This window comes from Aythya marila, assembly GCF_965140915.1.
Source record: "Aythya marila genome assembly, chromosome: 4".
Lineage (NCBI taxonomy): Eukaryota > Metazoa > Chordata > Aves > Anseriformes > Anatidae > Aythya > Aythya marila.
In genome coordinates, this window is record NC_139045.1 from 15,863,573 (window position 1) to 15,886,938 (window position 23,366).

The 23,366-nt window shown below is 45.2% G+C and overlaps 1 protein-coding gene and 1 long non-coding RNA gene across 2 annotated transcripts; one reads left to right on the forward strand and one right to left on the reverse strand.

Annotated features, from left to right (window-relative positions):
* Positions 1 to 2,347: 2,347 nt before the first annotated feature.
* LOC309877506 lies at positions 2,348 to 13,179 on the reverse strand. The gene is made up of 3 exons (XR_014317372.1): positions 12,958 to 13,179; positions 12,512 to 12,586; positions 2,348 to 3,038 (listed from the first exon to the last, which is right to left on the reverse strand). It is a non-coding gene; the product is annotated as an uncharacterized lncRNA (long non-coding RNA).
* Positions 13,180 to 14,793: 1,614 nt separating this feature from the next.
* CCNG2 (cyclin G2) lies at positions 14,794 to 21,481 on the forward strand. Its single transcript, XM_082759328.1, has 7 exons — positions 14,794 to 15,171; positions 15,747 to 15,884; positions 16,983 to 17,233; positions 17,404 to 17,482; positions 17,562 to 17,660; positions 18,620 to 18,825; positions 19,316 to 21,481. Exons 1-7 carry the CDS (start codon positions 15,061 to 15,063, stop codon positions 19,452 to 19,454), a joined length of 1,023 nt encoding a protein of 340 aa, XP_082615454.1. The 5' UTR covers positions 14,794 to 15,060; the 3' UTR covers positions 19,455 to 21,481.
* The last annotated feature ends 1,885 nt before the right edge of the window (positions 21,482 to 23,366 follow it).

Consider the following 23,366-nt stretch of genomic DNA (forward strand, 5'->3'; position numbering starts at 1 on the left):
CGCGGCGCTGGCTGAGGGCGGGGGCCCGGGTTCGAGTCCCGGCGCCGGCAAAACGGCCCCGGGGGCAGCGGGGCCGCGGCGGGCACAGGGCACCGGGCACCGGGCACAGCCCCTGCAGGCCCCAGGGCGAGCAGTAAGGCCCTGCCCTGCCTACGGGGGCTGGGATGGAGGGGGCACTGCGAGGAGCTGGAGCACAGGCAGCTCGGTGTCTGCGCCTCCTGCAGCGCCTGCGGCTAGGAGCTGTGCAGATGGCACACAAAGGATTCCCTCCGCAGACACTGACATCAATCATGCGGAGGGAGAGCGCCGAGCGCCTTTTCTGTTTACTTCCTCACCAGTGAATCCTGCATCGGTTTGGTAAAAATGTGTGCCAGGCTTTTTTTAAGCCTGGTAACTGATGAAAGCTATTTTGCTGCCTTTGCACAAGGCAGTCTGCTCGCCGAATCCAAGCCTGCTGCGCGCCGCTCCCCTCCCTTGTGCTGCATTTTCCCCTTTGTGATGGGATAGGACAGTGCAGAAATGGCGAGAGCCGCTGGAATTTTACCTAGCTTTGGCCCAGTTTTGCTCTGATTTTTCAGAGCCTCACTGTCTGCGTTTCAGGAGCCTGTAAAGCTGCTAGGGCTTCCCAAAATCTCCCAGCCCGCGGGCAGTTTCTGGCCGTGGCCGAGGGAAGCTAACTGAGCTGATACTCCCAGCTGGGAAATTCTCGCCGGAGGTCTGCCCGGCACCGTCCCAAGCTTGTTCCCCTCCCACAGCTCCAGCAATTTGTGCGCATTGTGAGTATTTGCTCAGGGGACTTCTTCCAGGGCCCTTTCCAGAACATTTTGCGTGCCAGCGCGGAGAGCCCGAGGCGGTGCGGCACATCCACGGCCCAGCAGACTGTGGGATCGATGTTTTGGCAGGAACCTCTCGTGCTCGCATAGCGCAACAGAGCGCCTTTTATTCCTCCGGCGCTGGATATGCTCAGCTGGGTACGTGTGATTACAGTCCTTTGTCCTCGGCGGCAGTAGGAAGGGCCTGCTGAAGCAGTGCCCGGCCGAGCTGGAGGCAGCGCAGTGAAGCAGCCAGCTACCAGATTGGGATTTCTTGCGGGGGAAACCCCGGAGCCTGAGCAGTGAGCCACCGGCACTGGACGGACCTCAGAGCAGGTCGTCCTTGCGGGGTGGCCAGCCACAGGAGTGGGCTCCCAAAAACATTTCCAGCCTCTCTACGAGGTGCCCAAAGCCAGGACACAGCCACGCCGGGGTCAAAGTGGCAGCACTGCTGCACACCCTCCGAAAAGAAAGACCCAGTTTGTGCCCAGAGCAGCTGAGGGCTGGGGTGGGCAGGCTGCCATGACAAAGCGGCTGCCAAGGCCCAGGGATTTAGGGAGAGCGCTGAGAAAGAGACGGAGACAACCAGCAAGAACTTTATGCGTTTGGGCCTGCAGCCCAGAAAGAGAGAAAGTAAAAGAGGCAATATTAAGCTTAGAAAAAAGGAACCTGGTGCATGCAACGAGGCACACCTGGAAGAAGGCCATTACCAGCAGGTGTTCGGCATGCGGGGACGTGATGCGTCGTGCAGAAATCTGATTGCTTGGAACAGCAAAAAGACCCCAAGCGCTCTGTCAGCCAAAGGAGCAGTTTGGTGGTGGGCAGAAGGCATTTTTATCCCTCGGGGGGAGACAAGGCGTGTCTGTTTTAAGGAGATTGATGGGACTATGGCATTGGCACCGGCAGCACGCCCCGTGGACTCGCTGTCTGGGTGTGCAGGGGGCTCAGCTCCCCAGCTCACGGCCTGGTGCCAAGGCAGCGTGGCCGCACGCAGGAATTGATGCACAGGTGGCTGCTGCTGGAGCAGACTGGGCTCTAGGGAGGTGACAAACCAGTAAATACAAGACCAGTGCGAGATCCACACTAGCGGAACAAGAACATCACAGGCATAAGGCATCTCCTGTAGCACCTTTGTTTGCGTACAAAATACCTGTTTATCCACCACTGGATGGAGCGGAAGAGGAGGGCACTGCTGGATTCGCAGCCAAATCCCACTGTGTGGAAAGGGGAAGGCCATACATCTTTGCAGCAGACACTTCTATCTGCGCTCTATAAACACCCCTCAGAAGGCAAAACAGATGGTCTTGTGGTTTGGCTCTGCGCTCTGCTTTGGAGACCCAAGTGCTATTTACTGCCTGACTTTTGACCAGTCAGTTAAATCTACAGATGCAAAGGTTAATACTAATTTTCATATCCACCCAAGCTACGTGCACACAAAGTCCAACACGGGCAAGCAAGTTTGATGAGCTCCAATATGTGTGCAGACAACAATTTCAGAAAATTTACCTTCATGCTGGGTTGGTTGTAAGGCAAAATTAAAGTATTTGTGAAGCATTTGAATATCCCGAGGGGCTAGAGAAATGCAAACTTTTAATAATAATTACTCTTTTGATTTAACTGGATGAGCTCAGTGTAACGCAGCATAATGAGTCTAGTAATTCCTCTGTTTGTGCTTTGACTCCAGCTGTTAAATGACTACAGCTTTTCTGTAGTTATCACAAACCTGAGGTCCTTGAAAAAGAAAAGTTTTGATCAGCCTAGAGAAGGCAGTAGTGATGTTGGTTTGAAGAACAAAGCCCACAAACACTTAAAGAAAAACGCACAAAGTCGTATTGTTCTTTTCCAAACCGATCTCAGACTCAAAGCTTGGTGAGTCTAACGTCACGTTCCTCACAAAAGAGGAAGAGGCTGGAGCAGGCAGGCTGAGCTTGGGCTGTTTGGTGGAGGAAACCCATGCAGAGGCATCTGAGTGCTCATCAAAGCAATCAGGAGACACGTATGCTGATAGTGCTGTAGAAATCTCACATCAAGGCTTACTCAGGGCTCAGAAAGACTTCTCTTCTAGGGGGAAACTCCTCCTTTCAATGCCTGGAACAGAACATTCTCCCAGGAAGCGATTTTCAAAAGCTGCGAAGACAGTTACACTGCTTTCTTTGTCTGGAGGCCCAGTTTTCGAAACATATTGTGGAACATTGGGAAAAGCAATGCAAGGAAATGAGGGGAAACCTAAAAAAAGATTTATGGTGAAATTCGTTGACAGACTTTGCCCAGCTCCCTGGGAGTAAGTGGTCATCAAACAAAAACAACGAGCACATAGGAGTTCTCAAAGAGGAATAAAATGGGTTCAAACACTGACTGAACTGATTTTGACCTCTCTGAAAACTGAACTATCCAAAAAAAAAAAAAAAAGTTATTTTTGTAAATGTGATCCTTTCTCTGCATTAAGTCAATCAATGGAATGCTAATTTTCCAAGCAAGTAGTATGGAAGTCAGTACATACAAATTCTAATATGGGACATGCACAATTCTTATGTTCTGTCTTATGACTACACCAGCTACGCTTGTTCTGACAGGCAATAATGAATGGCCCTTTGAAAAAAAAAATTAAATGTTATATTCCTGAAATATGTGGCAAGGGAAAAAAGAAACTAGATGTGGGCTCATCCATTTCTTTCGGCTTAAAATGTAGATTTCCACTGCAGCTGGACAAACCCTGGCTCCAGTTTCACAAGAAGAATCAAGCTGTTCCACGCACGAAACAGCAGCTAAATTGTTGCCCTGGCATGGAACAGGGAGAGGAAGCATCTGGCCACTAAGCGACACTAGCAGCAAGCAAGTCCCCTTTCTAATGCAGTCTGCTTACTTTTTCTAAAAGGGACGAGAAAAAAAGCACCACAAGTTTTGTCCAAAGCCTTTTCAGCTTTAGGGGGAAAAAAAAAAAATAAGAAAAAATGTCTTGTGCAGGAAGTGTCTCAGGTACCTAAGACATTTTTTAATGAAGATCCCAGAAAGAAGAGCCATGGCTATGTGGAGCACATGCAGTCAACAAACTGCAATTGTGCAATCTGTTTTGCCTCTTTTAGACCAATTGTCAGTTTTAGTGCCTTCCCTTATCAGAAGCTATCACCCTTATCAGGCAGGGAGAGGCAGACTCTCAGGGATGTAGCCACTTGGTTTTGATTGCAAGTCTGGAGGACCTAGGTAGGCTCAAGGCTCGCTTGCTTAAAAGTCTGTTGACAGTAGAAATCATTGCAAGCTGAATCACAGGAGTGATGACTGAAGCGTAACATCTCTTTGGCCTCTCAGGACTGCATAGCTGTTTTCCTGCAGTCTCACATAACTTCTTCCCAACAGCAGGAATATACGTTTTTTTACTACAAAAACAAACCCTGTGATTGGAGCTGAAAAGGATTGGGTCTCTTGCTATCTGTTTCCACCACAGAACTTCTGAAACGCCAAGGGACACTTCTGCTTTCATTCAGATCAGTGAAATAAGTGCTTACGTTTAGCAAATTAAGTACTTCTTTCACAGTCAGAGATGTACTTGGGGGGGGAGCAATGCAAGAACTAAATTAACCTTCTTACCAGAGCTACTTTTACTAAATAAACGGTCCCATATTAGGCAATTTTCTCACTCAGAACAGATTATTTTCTGCGGTTTGTTTTGCTATTTGGAAAATGTTCTCAACTATTCCATTTAACTCAGTCTGCAATTGTACAGCCTTCAGACTGTGTCTGTCACCCTAGGGATTGCACCTGTAAATCAATCATTCTTCCTAGAAAATAGATGACTAGTCAGAAACGCTTGCTGCAACATGTGAGAATGCCAGTGGCAGACAGGAATGTGTCTTCCTTTACAGTACTTCCAAATTTACTCTTTTAGTATTGGTAGCATGAATGATACAGTGGAACAGCCAGCTGACAGTAATATTTCATGTATATTTCTGCTTAATTTTGTGTTGTGTATGTGATCAACATGCCTGAATCCAAATTACCATATGGAAAAAAATAATTCTCAGCTTAACTGTCTGCATCCAAACCTTTTTGACCTACGTTTCTACATGTACATGATAAAACACTGCCCAATTTTGGAAAACACCCTTTCAAATAAACTTCATCTGACATTAAGATTAATTCTTACATCATTTGATTTGAAGAGATGTATTTTCTTGAATTGCTTTCTAAACTACAGTATAATTTCTTACAGCCTTTTGTAACAGTGCTGGAAGCAATATAGGAGAAACAGAAGATAATCAACTTTCACAGTCGAAGATCAATAAGGTAAGGGGCATTATAAACACAAAGGTGTTAGCTGCAATAAATAGTCATAAAATCAAAGAATAGCTGAGGGTGGGAGAGACCTGTGGAGGTTTTCTAGGCCAAACTCCTGCTCAGAGCAGGACTGATTTCAAAGTTAAATCAGGTTGATAGTTTTCCAAATTGTGTGTAATGCAGATAATGTTTAAATGCATGGGAACAGACCTCAGTGTAAATCAACTCATCACTGGGCAATCTTCGCCATAATTTAAATTTGACAGCATACCTGTTAGAGAAGCATTCAGTTTCCAGCTTCTGTTGGAGTCAGGCTGGACTGAAGTTGAAAATGGCTAAAATGCTTTCTCATGCATAATATGGCTGCTGAAGTTCATAACATAACTGCCATTAATGAGGACAGAACAGTTTTCTAATCTCCTCTCATAAAAAGCAGTCCTGTCATATTTCCCTGGTATTTTTCATTCTGAGAGATGATTGTGGGAGAAACCTTTACCATCGTGGTTCTCCTTAATTTTTTTTGTTTTACCCCCCATTTTCCCGATTCCTATAAAAAAATAAACCATTGAGCCGTCTTTAAACATTGACTTGTGACTCCTAGGATTTCACACAATAAGGAAAGCATGTTGCCTTCACACCACACTGCCTAAAAATAGAGAAAGAGAAAGGAAGGAAGAAAGGATTTTGACTCCAAAAGTTGACAGATTCCTAAGAACAACAGCTGAATCTATCAATTTTTCTATGATTGGACCTGATTTCATGTGTCTTGTAAGTCCTGGGCTGAATCCCTGCTGCATTCAAAGAAATTCTCAGGTTCATGCAAAAGCAAAGAAAAACAAAACTTTTTATAAGGCAGAGAACATCACATGTCTCAGGGCGTTGTTACATCTTCCAGATGCTGCAACAGCAACTGTATACTCTTGAGTATACTCACTCCAAACAAGCCGTCAGTTAAAGCAACTTCATCATGGCCTTTGGAAATGGAGAAAATGTGAGTAGCAATAACTTAAAAATTCATTCTCTCTGGCTCATGTAACACACGTTTTCTTACATTTTCCCTTCCAGAACATACAATTTTCCATCCTTTTCTGTGTGACAACTTAAACTCTGTTCATGTTATTTACCCTGGCTGTGGTTATACTTCACTGTAGACATCATCATCTATACTTGGAGATGTTATGTCCTGGAGAGTTCACGTCAGCATTGCAGGAGTTTATGTTGTCAACCATCTTGCAAGACCTTTAGTATTTCTGTGACACTTGCACACATACTTTTTTAAATGGACAATTTGCTCCCCAGTAACATAGTGACTTGTGCTCCTCTGATTGGGTCAGGATCACGTATATTCACTGATGCTCGTTTGGATAGAAGGTTTTACAGATTTTACAACAGTGACATCATCACCTGGTGACTCTGTTGGAAACAGCACTCTGCATTTCCCGTCCTAGCTCCCGAATCCTTGCTGCTGGGCTCTATCTTTTCTTCCATTGAAGGGGATGGGAGCTTTGCCACAGGCTGCAGCGACAGCAGGAGTGCAGACACAGATTAGGCAAGGTGTTGGAGGATTTTCTGCACACCCTGTAGGTATTTAGGGAACCGTGTGGTATGTGATCCTAAATACAAGCTTATGCAGTTTGAACTCTTGAGCTAAACCCAGATATTTCCAGGCCAGCAAAGCTACCTACTGACTGTACGTCTGAGAAAGCACATCCTGAATTATTTCTGACTGTATTTCTGATTTATGTCCTGACTGTGCATCTGACTTATTTCTTCTGGCAAGTATCAAGAGTATGTTAGTGAAATGTGCCTGGATATAGTAGCTTAAGATGGAGCTATGCTGGAAATGTTCCTGCAGCTGTTACTTGGAAAACATCTGTGGTACTGTGCATTTGTACATCTCTGTTCACACTGGCACGGAGCAATTGATCTTGTGGAACAAAATATAAATTACTGTTGGGAGATATGAGAAGGACATTCTGCACCAATGAACACAAAATGAATACAGGCAGTAATGGTTTGGAAGTAGAGGGGCAAAAAAAAAATCCAGTGCTTCATTGCTGGCACAAGCAGTAAAGAGCAAGATCAGCAGACTCTGTGACACCTCCAGAACTCCAAGTGCTAGTTATCTGAGTAAAAATAACCAATCCACTAGCCTTGAGGCGTGACATTTTTTACGCTTAGCCTTGAAAAAAGCTTCTGACTTTGATAATCTCTGACAGTCTGTGTTTGCATAGTCTGATAAAGGGGAGAATATCCAGGCTGACATGATGTGTTGTTTGTGGTTAATGCTTGGCCCTATGCAAAGCATAAAAGACATCGCCCCGAAGAATTCAATTCTAGCCAAAGACATACAGTAAGGTATATTTAAGAAACCCTCTGGAAGGACTTTGAGAAGTATTTTGTTTAGAGCACATTAGTTAATTAAGGGATTTTGTCATCTCTTTAGGCCTTCAAATTAAGCCTGGGTCGTTAGAAGATGTGCTTAAGTGAATTCTAATGGCCTATTGTATTCAAGAATTCAGACCGGATGATCTTTGAAAAGCAAGGGCATGAGAAATGGAGAATGCCTTCAGTAACACAGCTGAGTGTGGGACGATGAGAAGCCAGATAAGATATCTGGTAGCCAGAAGTTTGTCACTATTCCTGAGCCAGGGCTCCTGCAAAGAGCCGATGAGGTGTCAGTTGCAACACGTGACTCACCGTGTCACCTCCCAGTAGCCTTGTGTGAGCTCCATGGCACAGAACGCTTCACTGTCTTACCTATTTTCTCTCATGATACCTGCATTGCATCATTAAAAAATAGAAATCAAGGTGGAAATATCTTCCTAGTGCTTTGTGGAGGCTTTGTGCAAAGGGTCTTTCATCTCATCTTTAATCCGAATTATAAAAAGTGGATTTGCACCATGCTAAATCTCTAAATAAATTTAAAATATCCGTTCCCAGTCCTCGAACTGAATGCCTCCTAGCAAATCATTTTACTCAACAGCTGCCCAGTTGTACAGCTGGCAAGGTGACTGCTCTTTTTCTTTCTTGGCTTAACTTTTAATGACTCATTTAAATTCCTTTTAAGCAGAATCCATATGATTTTGAAAATGCCTTCTGAAATTATGCACAACTACCTTTCTAAAAAAAAAAAAAAAAAAAACCTTTAAAAAGCCGTAAGTACAACATTGCCTAGAATTATCTTGTCAATTAAATAAAAGAACCCACTTGAAATAAGTGACAAAAATATACAGTGAATGAAACGCACCTTCCAGTTACAAATCGTTATTAAAAGAGACCTTTAAGCAAACTGCTAGTTACCTGGTCATGCTTAGACAAGCACAAGGTTATTGAAACATACAGCTTCCTTTCAGCCAATTTAACTTGCACTGAAGGCAAATTATTGCCATAAAAGCACTGAAGCACGTTGCTCAGGCATTTGGTGTAATTGTTTGCTCCTAAAAGATTACCCTCGCTGCACAGCAATGTCAGCGGGATCAGATTCAGGTCTGCATCTTCAGTTGCCGTTACAAATGCTCCCTGCAATGTTTTCCCACAGGAAATTGATGTATGCTTTTGATATTATTATCTAAAAAAGACAGGAAGCTATATTTTAATAGACCTGTAGATGCAATATAGATTTCTGACAATGGCTGTAATGGAAATCAGTGAGACTGAGCCGACTCACAAAGGAATTGCAAGGGGCCTAATGAAAAGCTCGCCTCACCCCCCCCAGCACAGGGATCATGAAGAACATTTTACTAACTGGGTAAGCGATGAAATACGTCACAGTTTTGGAGTCTCTCCTGGTTCCTTCCCTTCTGTTGCTGCACAGAGAGTGGAATTTGAACGAGGTGGGGCAACAACAACCTGGGAGCAGCAAAACTGCAAATACTGCCTGCATGACAGCGGGTGAGGTCATTGACGAGTGCCTTCCTCTTCGCACCTTTACGTGAGGGTTTGCTCTGGTGTGTGGGTGCAGTTCCACCTTCCTCTTCTTGTGTCAGAGCTGTTTTCGAGGCCCAGGAAATGAGTTTTGATAACATTGCAGAAGTAGGTTGCGTTGGATACTGTGCATGTGAGGTTGGCAGTTAGCTCCTTAACACCATCACAGATCTTTTCAACCCTGCGTAGAGAGATGCCTTCACGAAAGCACAGGCAGAGAGAATCAGGCTCAATGACGAGCTTCGCTGCCTCTCCAGCCATTTCCTGGCGCTCTGTCAGCATTAGGGATGATAGATTTCTGTGGTTACCAGCATACCACACACTGGCATGCTCAGAGCCGTGAAAGAATACATAAGGGCCTATCTCGCTGTGATGTTGTTGCTGAAACAAAATCATTTTGCATCAGTGAAAATCATCAATGAGGGCTTGGTTTTTCTTCATGAATCAAGATTTTAGCACTAGGCACAAGTTACAAGCAATTCAGATTTTAGCTGTGTTTCGCAAGGCTTATGCCAGCTACCAGACAGGGAGTACAAACACTTCCTAGCAAAGATCTGTTTCTCATGGGCTTTTCAATCTCTCTCTTCCAGTAACCCTGTCTTGGAAGTCAGATTAAAAATGGAGTGAAAATGGAGGTCCAAAGTAGTCACCTTCAGTGTTTCACATTAACATTTCATCATCTCTGAAGGTCTGCCGCTGCCGCCTTGCTTGTGAGCTGTAGCACTGCATATTACTCAGGCATTGTTTGTACGGGGAGGTTTTGTGATTTAAGTTACACTGGAGCACTTCCTCTTGTCCCAGAACTCCAGTGCAGCCGTGCTGGTATAGGAGTACTTTTATATGGCATGAGTATGGTAGCTTTTTTCAGAACACAAAGCGTGCAGTATCACCACATGGCAGCTGTATACCAGCTTAAATGCATCCCTAATTTTACACGTGTGTGAATGTCTGTAATATATAAATGAATGATAAATGCTTTCTGTCTACACACAGAAAGTTGGAGTCCTAGGGTACATACAACCAGTCCTGTGTACAGCCAGGGTTCTTTGCCTTTGGCCTGTTTTTGCTGAAGGTGCCCTGCAGTCAGCCACGCGTGGCAGGCCTTGCAGCTTAGCAAAGGTCCAAACAAACAAGCGGCACCTCCAGGTTTACTCTCTGGATGTGCAGGAAAAGCGTTTCAGGACACACATCAAAAAAATAGGTAAGCCTGACCTTTGCAAAACAAAGCGATTGCAGCTAAACAACATAGCCGTGCTCTTATAAATGTTCTCGTGTAGACTAACTTGCGTTTGCCTCAGTGGTAAGCTTCCTCCTCTTGTGGAAATTCCTCTCATCCAGCCATTAGTATTGTTGGATGTTATTTCTGCACTGTTCTGCCATATGTTGTAGCAGCAAAACAAAACCCCAATCTCTAAAAACTGAACAGTCTGTCCTAAACTGATTATGTCTCCATTGGTTTGTGTTTGGTTCTTGTCTGCTCAAAATATTTTCTGCTAAGTATAGCTCCCTTCTCCTGAGCAAACAAGCTGGGTTTCTTTTTTCTGCACCCTCCCTTCCTAATTTCGACAGCTATTTTGAACTCGGGGTGGGGTCACTCAGGCATGCATGCACTGTCATTGCTCGTCTCTAGATGAGCTCTTGTTGCCAGAGAACCTTTTCCTCAGCACCAGCCTCATATTGGCATTCAGCCTCGGTTGGCAAGCCTTGCTCCCCTTCCTTCATTTAGGAAGCACGTCATAAATCTGAATAAATTCATTTATTTGTGAATTCTGAACCTGACCGAGTTGCATGAGCGCAAGGTGACGTGTGTGAAATTACACACCCCTGTATTGAAGGCAGAGCTGCACCAGTGGGGACATTGACTCCTATAGCTACTAGAGAGAGGATCGAGTGGCTCTCTCCCGTAGGGGCTGTCAGGTGGGCAAATTTTGAATTCCAGGAGACTTCTGCGTCGTTTTATCTCCTAGACTTGCTCCTTTACAACGGGCCTAGTGAGGAGAAGCCTGCGAAAAGGGTTCAGTTTTGAAAGCTTTAATCACCAGGGACTGGTCCCAGTGTTTCTACAAACAAGAGTCAGAATATTTTGGGCACACACACACAAAGCCTTCATGCATAAAAACATACACACGGAGGGTATTTTGTTTGCTTAAAGCACCACCTACTTTTCCTCCCCTCAGTTAAACACGAGCCACACAAATGTCAAATCACCCCATGTAATTAAAATGGAGATTTATATATATATATGATGCCTCTTAAGGGGGGGAAAGATTCTAGGGCTAATCTCATTTGATGCAGGCTCTCATGCTGTGTGATACTTTACCCATGTTCTTAAAAGAGCTTGAATCATCCTTGAATAAAATGCTAGTTCAGCATGAGCTGTTGTCTCCTGCATCACTGCAGAAAAAATGGATGTTGGCCAAAGCAGACACGTGTTTTTTTCCCTTGAATTAGGCTAAGTCCCTAATCATCATATAGCAGCAGTTTGGTCTCAGAGAGAGAAGTAGTCATGACTCCAGTGCCTTCTGCCTCCCAGTTTTTAGCATTTCTGCTGCTTTCCTGATGCCACCAACCTCCATACCAGTATAATGGGATTGCAATAGGGCAGTTAGCTTAATTAGTGGCTGTGAAGCTCTTTGTTTAAGTGGTTCAAATAAAACTATTGTCCCAAGTGACCCTTATTGTTCTTACCTGGGTGACCAATTGCTGAGCTCTGAGTGCATGTGTCTGGAGTGTTAATTACCGCCTGTCCCTTAATCATGAAGGTTTGTAATCCTATTGCAGTTTGGAAGTGCTCGTGCCACAAGGCCCAATTAACATCCCTGATATCATCTGCCAGTCCACACACAGCTGTTAGCCACCCATAACTATTCTGGATGAATTGCTGTGCAGACCTGCCAGGGCACATTTTGCCAAGCAACTGGAAGATGGTTTAGCAAGACTAGATAAAATACGACCTTTGTAAGGTATTACTAATGCCATTTGATGGCTTTAAAAGTCTCACATCACAACAAAAAAAAACAATAAATATTTCCTTGTTTAGTTTAAAATTTGTCTTACAGAATGCAAAGCTTTTAAGCTAAGGCTTTGGTATAAATCCTCACCTTTATTAGTATCCCTAAAGATTTTGGATGGTTTTTGCTCCAGGTTTAATTCCTTTTTCTGCTGATTTCACACCAGCCTTCCAGTGCAGCCTAAATCAAGAATCCTCCATCCAAGGCTAGCATCACTGTTTCTACCTAATGAGTGCTCTAGCATCTGTAGCTGAGGACTTTGAAACTTTTTGTTTACTGTATCTTTAGGTTCCCAAAGAATGTCAGGAAGGAAATGCTATTCTGTAAAGCACAGCAGGTCACAGAATAGATTAGTTGTGTTTTCTCATGATACTGGAAACATTTATCTTCCCCCCCTTCCCTTAACCACAATTAAATGGCACATTGAAAGAAAATTTGTTGTTCCTTGCAAAGGAAAAAAAAAATACAGATTATATTTCTAGGCCTTACCGTGACTCCTCCTTTGCCTGCAACACTTGATTGTAGTGCCAGGTCCAGACAGCACAGGGAGCAGACTAAGTTTCCCTGTTAATAATCCCAAATATGATGCTGATGAGTACATTGCTTAAACTAAGGATCCTTCTGTTTTCTTTGTGTTTTGTTGGTGGTGGTGTTTTTCAGGCCAGCTCAGCTCTTTGCAACAGCTCAGTTAATTTTGGAGAAAGAAAGAGGGGCAGGTATCCTCATCTCCTAGCACAGAAAACGCACCCGTCTGATGCCAAGCTGCACAAAAGCACAGCCGAGCTGGGAACAGATTTCCCCCCCTCCTCCATTTACTGGAGATACGAATGATCATTTTGCAGAGTGCTCCACTAAGTTTAAATTAGTAAAGAGGATGCAAGTAGACGGCCAAATTAGTATTTTTAGTTGTCATGCCATGTGTTCAGCAAACGAACCTTTTTTGGCGTTTAGGTAAACTGGAACATATGTGCAGCTGGGCCGAGCAGTTCAGCGGTCAGAGGGAGAACATCCATGCTGCAGCTCGGTGGGGGCAAGACACTGCGGGATGTGGGGGAAAGAAGTGACAACTGCCCAGGGGGTTGGGTGTCAGGCTGCAGCGCAGAGCCTCAGCCCGCACGCCCCACGTACACGGCGCCACTGCAAGCAGGCGGTTTGAAGCCAGCTCCGCTAACAGCAAGCGTTGCTGTTCAGACTGGAGCAGAGCTGCAGCTACTGCAGATCCTAAAACTGCTTTTATCTCTTGGCTTCAGTCAGAAGTCGTCAGCTGCCGTGCCAGTTCACTCACCTCGCAGGGGTGCTATAACTCGGGCTGTTCAGAGATAACTGATGGTGATTTGTGGAAAACGGACTCCACAATCAGTAGGATTGTAAAGTTGGTAAGTTTATTCAGCGCTGGGCAGCATGGGGGTAGTCCCACCAAAGTCGTGTGCACCTGATGCAGCAACTTGCCTTGGTTATATGCAGCAAAGAGTTGTATATGCTTGAAGTTTCACACTACGCCTATACATATCCATAACCTGTCCCTGCTTAGCATTAAGATTAGTTCAAGGAGTCATTTCCATAAACTCCTCCCATCTGTGCTTGCGCAGTGTCTCCTGGTGGTGGTTGTCAAGACTCATGGGGATGAAGGTTGATGACTCTTCCTCATCACTGCTAGTTGACCTCTTGTCTCTGCGCAGACTCAGTTGCTCCTTGGCTCTTGTCCATCCGCAGGGCCAGTTTCTGCCAGTTTCTTAAGACAGGCTCACACTCTTACTAAGAGACTGACCTTGGTAAGGGGCCCAAGGCTTCTTGCTTTGGTTAATTTGCACAACGCACCATAGGTAGCAAAGACACCAAGTAGCACCCTGGTGCAGTGCTGTCGGCGCTGTGTCTCTGCTGGATAAATTCTCCCACCCCCCTCTCTCGGTGGTACCACAGGAGCGCCGTCCCATCAGGAATATCTCAAGGAGACCTGGCGCGTGTGTGTGGGAGCCCAGGAGCGCCCGGCATCGAAATAAACTTGAAGAAATTGTCGGCCATCATCGCTGGCACGGCAGCCAGTAACTGCGCCTAGAAATAGCGAGTGGCATAGCAACATTGCTGACTGTGTTGTGGAGAGGGCGGCTTATTTTTCCAGGCAGCGCCATTTAACGAACATTTGCTGTTTGTTGAAATTTTCTGTGGGGCCGCTGACGCGGACCGACCGTTGGCAGCGACCGTTGGCGGCCACCTCCGCGCGCTCCCGCCGCCCGCGCGCGCAGCCCCCCCCCCCCCAACCGGTGAGCCGTTGCTAAGGCCCGCGGCTGTGGGCGGGGCAGAGGCAGAACTCGGCCGGCCAATCAGCGCTGACCCGCCCCGGCCCGGCAGCCAATCGCGGGCGGTAAACAACACAACGCGCGGGGCGGGGCGAGGGAAGGGGGGAGCAGCGCTGGCGGCCAATCAGGGCGCGGCAGGGAGCGGGCGGACTGTTTGAAACGGGCGAGGCGCCACAAAGGGGCCGGGGCCCTTTAAAGGAGTGATGTGACTTCGCTGTGTCCCTCCGCCGGAGCTTGGCGCTCGTTAGGAGGAGCGCGGTTTTGCCCCGCTGCCCGCTAGGCAGGGGCTTATCCCGGTGGCTGCAGCGGGTCCTGAGCGCCGAAGCCTCTCAGCGCTCCGCTAGGGTTCGCGGCTGCGCGCGGACTACTTTACGCCCTGCGGCCGGACCTAGCGGAGATCACTCCGCGCTGAGAACAAAACCGGGGGGGCGGGGTTGTACCGCCTCCATTTTGCTGTGGGGAGGCGGCGGAGCCGGGGCGGGGGGCGGCGGCTCGGGATGGTGGCGGCGCCGCGGGCATCGCAGTGACCCGCTGCGGGGCGCGGGCGGCCCTGCCTGGATGCGGGGCCCGCGGGGGAGCCGCCCGGCCTCCGAGCGCTGAGGGGAAGCGAGCCGGGGCGGGGGGCCCGGCGCCCCCTCGGCGGCGCCTGAGGCGAGAGCTGGCAGCGGCCGGCGGCCTCCCGGCCTCCTTCCCTCCCTGAGGCGGCCCCCGGCTCCGGGGGGGGGGAGGAGGGGAGCGAGGATGAGCAGCGAGGCGCTGCGGCTGTTCAAGCAGCTGAACCTGCAGCTGGAGCAGGAGGGGCGCTTCCAGCCCCGCGAGAAGGGGCTCAGCCTCATCGAGAGCGCGGCCGAGGTGAGGGGGGGCCGGGGGGAGGCCCGGAGCTGGGGGGGGGGGGCAGGTTGTGCTCCCCGAGGGGCTCCGGGCTTGTGTTCTGCCGCCCTGCGCAAGCTGCTGCTGTGTGTAGAAGGCGTTGTGCTGTCGCAGGGGGGCTTTCTGTCATGTAGTTTTCAGTTTTTGTTGTTGTTGCCTTAATATTTGATGGAAAGAACCTCTTTGGAATCAGTCTGCTTGCTTGTTTTGAAAGCAGAACTTGTGGTTGCCTAGTTATTTGCAGTCAGGCAGAACAGAGGATTAGCTGGGTTTGGTCCTCAGATTCCCCGAGGTTAGGAGTCTCTGTGTGTGCGTGTGTGCACTTGGTGAGAATTGTCATCTGGTAAGTGTGCACTTAAAGATTTGGGTATTGCACTGCTGAGCGGCTTTTGAGTCTCAAGTACGTGACTGAAAACCTCCTAGGTTAAAAGACAGCAACAGGAAGTATTTAAGGGGAGGAAAACAAAAAATTGTTTCCCTTTAGTCTAAGTAAGACTGGTCTGGGAGTGTTGACGGTCCTCTGTTGTTCAGTTCTGACTCTGCTTTTCTTGCCACAGAATGAAAATACCCTGTGCCCCAGACAAAGGAATGCCAAGGTGGAAGATCTCTGGAGCCTGACCAACTTCTTTGGGTTTTCAACTGAGACGTTTGTTTTGGCTGTTAACATTTTGGACAGATTCCTGGCTCTTATGAAGGTAAATCTGGGGGGAAAGGGGACCTGCTGTAGTGTCAGCTGGGAATATACAGGTTTCCTGTGAACTTTCTTTCCAGACAAATGGGGGGGAGGGGGGGAAAGATTGTGATCTGTGACTGTTCCTAGATCATTTCAAAAAGCTATTTACTGTTCTTAGGTTACTGATGTTGCTAAAGTGCTTATAGGCAAGCTGGGAAGTAGAGCACAGTTCTTGCATGACATATTAGCTTATATTGTGGTGATACATTCACTACTTTATGGCCTCTTCTTACCTTTAAAGACAAGTAGCAGCATGGTGTATTTTATTTACAGTAAGCCTGTAGCCTTTACCAGGCAGATACAAAAAAATAAGTATGATTTAATAAAGAAATAAAAAAAAAAAAAATGTTGAAACCTACTTCTAGGTACTGTGGTAGTACTGAAATACAAGTACTGTGATAGAAGCTTAGTTTTGAGCTGGAACTAATGCCACAAGATCATCTTCTGGGTGTTTTTCTTTTGTGTTTGTGCTGCTTTGTGGCAGATCTTGAACTTAAATCATTTCCACATTACTGAGCTGGCAGAAATATTAATGTCTAGAGTTGGATCAGTTCTCTGGCCTGACTCAGGGTTGCACAAAAACATTTTTCCTGGTATATGGCAGGGAACAGCAGAGAGAGGGACTAGTTGTTGAGCGGTAGGACTGCCTAGAACAAGCTCGGGCCGGATTTGGTTGGGCTTTAAAAGAGTAAGTGAGCACTGCCACTTGGAGAAGGGAGGTAGTGCAGCTCTTGCTTTGTCATGTTTTCATAGCGTAGTGGTGTGGAACGGCTTCAACAGAGGGTGCTCGGCTGTTGAACTTCGGTGTCCTTCAACTTAGCAGTGACAGGTTGGTTCTGCTGTATTGGCTCTGCCTTGTGGTGAAACCAAAGTGATGAAACTAGTCATGATTGCATCAGGTGTATGAGCGGACTGATGTCAGGTCTAATGGAGATAAGTTCAGTCTTTCTGTTGAACTGTAAATATTTCAAAACTACTCAGGCTGGGTGAGCTGTTTTTTCCCTGTTTGGCAAGCACCGCATATACAGGTGGGAAGTATTCATGGTGTTTCCTCTTCTAGGTGAAACCGAAGCATTTGTCCTGCATTGGAGTTTGTTGTTTCCAGCTGGCTGCCCGAGTAGTTGAAGAAGAATGCAATATTCCATCTGCTCATGAGATTATCCGCATCAGCCAATGTAAATGCACTGTGTCCGACCTGAAACGGATGGAAAAGATAATTTCAGAGAAGTTGCACTTTGAATTTAAAGCTACTACTGCCTTAACTTTCTTGCACTTGTACCATACAATTGTACTCTGTCATACCTCAGAAAGGTGAGTTGAGTTGCATGTTGATGCTGTTTGCAAAGGTCTTTTTTTTTTTCTTCAGCTGCATCTTAAAACGATTATGGGGTTGGCTAGAGAGGAGGCTGCTCCTTTTGTCTCACTTCCTGATGTGTTAATACTTGTTGACATGAATGCTGCTTCTCTTGGGTGTCTTACAGGAAAGAAGTATTGAATCTGGACAAATTGGAAGCACAACTGAAAGCTTGCAACTGTCGTCTAGTCTTCTCTAAAGCAAAAGTAAGTCGAAGTAGCTTTTTGTTGACTTCTGAGTACGCTTTGATTCGTGTATGCTGAGCAGTGTTTTTTGTCCTTCTAGCCATCTGTCCTGGCCTTGTGCCTTCTCACTCTTGAAGTTCAGACTTTGAAATCTGTTGAGCTGTTTGAGATACTTCTGCGTGTTCAAAAGCATTCAAAGGTAGGTGTTTTTGGTGGGTTATTTCTGCAGTTGCTGGGACAGCTAATGATGTGTGCAGCCTTACATGTAAGGGACACCTGCTGTCAGCAAGCAGTCTGCGCAGGTAGTGCTTGGCATCAGCTGAAACGAGCCATGAAACACACCTTTAAGCATGTCTGAAATTCCTACGCTGCTCCATTGATAGAATGCCAAATGCAAATAACCACTCCCTAGTACAGAATGGGATGGAGTAGTCACTTCTCAGTGGCACATCTTGGCACCTACTCAACATGCAAAATGATTATAGCTTAAAAACTGGGTTAAATGTATAAAATGAGAAGAATTGCTGATCTAATACCTACAAGGTACATGTTTTAACAAGCAGCTGATGTAACTTGTACAGTTCCAGCTGCATGTTTTAAAGACTTCTGTCTGTTAGGATGACTAAACTGTCTGCAGGGCAAGTTATTCTTTTTGTCTAAATAGCTCTCATAAAATTTATAGCTTCTAGCTGCGTGTTGTAGCAAGCGATAGTCTAAAACAGACTTAGCACTGTTGTAGTCAACCTGAACTACCCCAGTTTCTTGAGGAGTGGGAGTAGGTTTTAAAGTATGACACCATCTTTAAAAGATGGTATTATCACAAGGGCAGCAGGACCCTTGTACACTGCCTTCTGTTACTCTCACTGTGATGTGTTCACACAAGTAAAGCCCTCAAAAATGCTCCGTCACATTTTTCCCTGTGGAAACATTAAAAATGTTAATAGTCACTGACAGGCAACTCCAACTCAGATGGTTGTTTCTAGGGGGTGTATAGGTGTTCACCTTCAAAAGCAGCAGAACTTTGACAAAGGTGTGACAGGAATATCATTTCTCTTGACTGATTGTTTCATTCAGTCACTTCTTTTAAGGTAAAGTGGAGGGAGGGGTTATCTTTTCTGCCTGCTAATATAATAACTCAGTTGTTTTTTCACTTTCCAGATAAGTGACAGTGACCTCCTTTACTGGAGGGAACTGGTCTCGAAATGCCTGGCAGATTATTCTTCTCCTGAGTGTTGCAAGCCAGATCATAAAAAGCTCGTTTGGATTGTTTCAAGACGGACAGCCCAGAATCTACAGAACAGTTACTACAGCGTTCCTGAGTTGCCAACGATACCAGAGGGTGGCTGTTTCAATGAAAGCGAAAGGTTGGTAAAACTGGCAGCTACCCTGGGGGAGGTCCTTATTTTCTGGAAATATTAATGATAACACTGAATAATGAGGCTTATTCAGTAACTTTTGAGAAAATGTTACCTTTGAAAAGAGTAGTGGACTTAAAAATAGATCTTCGCAGAAGAAAAACTGTGGAACTGTCATTGCGATGTTCAAGAAGCACAAGGCATGCTTTGGGGGGTGGGATGTGTTCCTTGTAGATAGTAAAGGAGGCTTACAGAGTCTTAAAAAATCATTTTCATCAGAAATGTGGAGCACTGGAGTCTTGATTGGTAGGACTTTTTTGGCATTAGGAAAAAGGAAGCTGTACCTTGTTATGACTTAAGCCCTAGTGCCGAGGAGTGTTTAGTCCTGAAATGTTAGCTAGGAGCAGAGCAGTTTGCATGAAAACCCAGGATTGAGGAACGCTTTACCTCTTTCATGGCGTTGTGCTGTGTTTAAAATCTTTCCTACTCTTCCTTCCAGTGAAGACTCCTGTGAAGATATGAGCAGCGGAGAAGAAAGCCTTAGCAGTTCTCCTCCCAGTGATCTGGAAGGCACCTTCTTCTTTGAACTCAAAACTAAAACAAAATGGCAAACTCTTAACTCTCAGTCTTCGCATTAAGTCTTGATTGTAGTAGGTTAAGATTTTTTAATGCACCATAGTTTTGGCAATAATAAGAGGAGGTGGTGTTCTGTAAACCGTCTGTGTTTAAGGCAAGAGTTGCTGTGGTACAACAATGCTTTGAATGCCTGCCTTGTTTTTGCTTTTCTAACTCTTAAAGAGGAAAAAAACAAAACAACTCCCATTCAGGTCCCAGTTCAGCCAAAAAGTTGATGTCCAGTTTTGATGTCGACAGGGATAAATGCAGTCCTGTACCTGGTGGCCCTGATACTTAGCAGCTAAACATAAGCAGCGGTGTTCAGCAGCACGGCAGGCTGACAGCATACTGGGCTGTGTGAACAGGCTGCGAGTTGAGGGAAGTAAGTTTTTCTTCCCTTTACTTGACGTTTGTTCTTGCCTGGAGCAGTGTCCAGTTTGGGCCCAGCTTGTTCAAGTCTGTCACACAGCTGCCAAGGTGGTCAGGGGGTCTGGAGTACAGGGCCTGTGAGGAAAGGCTGGGGGAAATGGGGTTACTCAGCTTGGCACACAGGGCTTTGAGGGGGAGTAGGGTCGAACAGCAGCCTTTCAGTATGTGAGAGAAGGTTGCTGGGATGATTATTTCATGGCCTTGACTGAAGTTCATGGAGTAAGAATGAGACGTCCCACATAGGTTGAAATGGGAGGTTTTCAGTTAAAGTAATAGAAGACTTGGGGCTCCATGGGGACAGTCAAGCATGGGAATGGACTAAGAGGGGCTGCACAATCATTGTCCTACGAGGTTCTCAGGCTTCAGTGTGACAAAACCCTGAGCAGCTTCTCTGAACTCAGTATTGGTGCTGCTCTGGCAGGGGCTTGGCACGGAGTCCTCCTGTGAGAGCCCCTCTGCTCTGCAGAGATCAAATTGGCTGAGTGGTTCAAGTGGCATGATGCGCACACAGTACCATGCTGAAGTGATTTACTGTCAGATGGGCCTTCTTAATACTGAAACTGCTTTAACACTTCATGTGCTGGGCTCCTTTTCAGCAGAATCTTGTGTTTTTTCAAGCAGTTTTTATTTAAAGCTTAGTTTTTCATACACTTCAGGAATCCCTGTTTCAAATTAGGAGTATGCATGGTAAGAGATTTCTAGTCAATACGAGCTTTTACTAAAAGTGGTAGCGTAAAGTGTGACAGGGTTTACTTTCATGTTTTTCTTTAATGCAGATGAGCTCACACTGAAACTCCCGATGTATGCTTCAGTGTGTTTAAAATCTTAGTGTTAACATGTAAGTCCATATTGTTAGCCTAGGCTTATTGACACGGTCAATCTTGAAGTCTACATTCCTTTGAATATTTAACCCTTGTAGTTGATTTCAGTATATTCATGTTATTGATTGAGTCATAATCAGACTTGTTTGCATGCTTATGTAAAGCAGTTAGTGCAGGAAACGTTGATATTATGCAGTAATATCAGGTAAATGTGATGTTGATGAAGTAGTTAATGTAATGGTTTTTCCTGAACTTTGTAACGAAGCACATGAACTGAAGTCTGCTTGCACTCCTCTGTACTGAGAGTATGGCAGGGAGCAGGCGGCATTAACTCAGAGTAACGGTGAGAAGCGTGGTGGTGCCAAAGTAGGAATGAAGGAGCAAAGAAGCCAGAGGCCGTTTTGTAGGGGGAAGAGTTGTTTTAGAATATGAGCAGTGCTGTAAGTTCATAACTGTTACATGATTTCAGTTTTATAAAAATACAAAAAGTTTACAAAAAATGTAAATAAAAATGTAAATTAAAAATGTACAGAAAAAAAATTTAAAACAAAAAAATGAGCAGAAAATACTGTATTTTTTTACCTTGTAACTTTTGTAGGTATGTTGCATGTAGATATTAATTTATTGTGTACTCTGTATAATACGAGCACTGTACACTAGAAGACTTCTTACTGCGACTCAGCACCTGGAAGCTCACTTTGGAAATAGAGTACCTTGGTTGCAAGTAATGAACCTACTGCGTCCTGTTTCAGTTGAGAACAAAAATAAACCAATTGCTGTATTTGCTAACTGGTGTGAGTCACGGTTGGTTGTACTTGAAGCATTTGGCTTGCTTTCTTCTGCTGCTCTCTAGCTTGCGTGGTATCCCAGCTGCTCCTGGGTCCTCTGGAAGTTTTGGTAAGCCTGTGCGTGGCTTGGTGCTGGATGTGAATCTCTTCTCAGCTTTGCTGCTCTTGATTTTGAAAGCTGGTGAGAGGCATCCTCTGCTTATCACCCAGCTGCAGCTGCGCTCTGCTACGTGCTGGGATGAGTTTTGCTGATGGTGTTTGTGCATCTGGCAAAGGAGAGCTCCCGCTAGTGGTAAAGTTAGGGGTGGTCATGCACCAAGCGCCTTGGGTTTTGCTGTCTGCTTGCTGCTGTTTGCAGTCTTCCGGGTGAAATCTGATCACTGGATGTGTCTGTCATTGCAATCAGATCTACAATAAGTCACTTAAAAAAAAAAAAAGAAAAACACACTTGAATCAGTTCCCTCTTCCTGTCAACATGCCATCTTAGGAAATATTTCTGGTCTCTGTTTCAAAATAATGGACAAGGGGCCCCAAATGTCTAGCTGGCTTTTCACTGTAGGACCTCAATGAGCTTTCATAGCATAGGAAGAAAGGCATTGAAAATTACTCAGGATGAACATGGAAAAGTGAGAGAAGATTCACTGACCAAGTCACAAAGGCAAGGGGGGACTGGGAGAATTACTGCCAACTGTAGGAGAGGATCAGGTGTGAGACCATTTAAGGAACCTGAAGGTGGACAAGTCCATGGGACCTGATGAAATGTATCTGAAAGTACTGAGGGAACTGGCACATAACACTGTTAAGCCACTTTGTGTCGTATCTGAGAAGTTCCTGAGATCCAGTGAAGTTTCTGGTGACTTGAAATGGGGAAATCTAACCCCCCTTTTGAAAAAGGAAAAAAAGCTAGATCTGGAGAACTACAGGCCAGTCAGTTTCATCTTTGTATGGGGCAAGATCAGAGAGCAGATTCTCTTTGATCTTCTACATTCTGGGATGGATGTCAAGATATCCCTTGTAGATGCTGGGATGGATGCCAGGATGGATTCCGTGATGTGGGGATAGATCCTGGGATATCCCTGATAGATCCTGAGACAGATCCCAGGAAATAATTCATTATTCCATGATAGATTCCATGGTTCTGTGACAGATTCTGTGACTCTGAGAGATTCTATGATTCCATAACAGTTTCTATGACAGATCCTTTGACAGATTCTATTATCCTATGACAGATTCCATGATTCTATGATAGATGCTGTGATAGATTCTATGATTTTTATGGCATTCTATGAGAGATTCTATGATCCTCTGATAGATACTGTGACAGATTTTATGATAGATTTACTGATAGATTCTGTGATAGATTCTCTGATAGATTCTGTGATAGAATTTCTGATTCTGTGATAGATTCTGTGATTCTTTGATAGGTTCTATGATAGGTTCTGTGATGGATTCTGTGATTTTATGATAGATTGACAGATTTTTGATAGATTCTGTGATAGATAATGTGATTCTGTGATCAGTAATGTAATTCTGCGATTCTATGATTCTTTGATTTTATGATGAATTCTACGATTCTATGATGGATTCTATGTTGGATTCTCTGATTCTGTGATAGATAATGTGATTCTATGATAAATAATATGATTCTGTGATTGTTATTTTATGGTAGAATTTTTGGTTCTATGATAGATTCTGTTGCAGATTCTGTGATGGATTCTATGATAAATTCTGTGACTCTATGATACAATCTATGATTCTACAATGAATTCTGTGATGGGCTCTAAGAATGGATTCTGTGATTGATTCTGTGATAGAGTCTACTATAGATTGCCTGATTATACATGTATGATAGATACTGTGTATGATTCTGTGATAGATTCTTTGATTCCTTGACAGA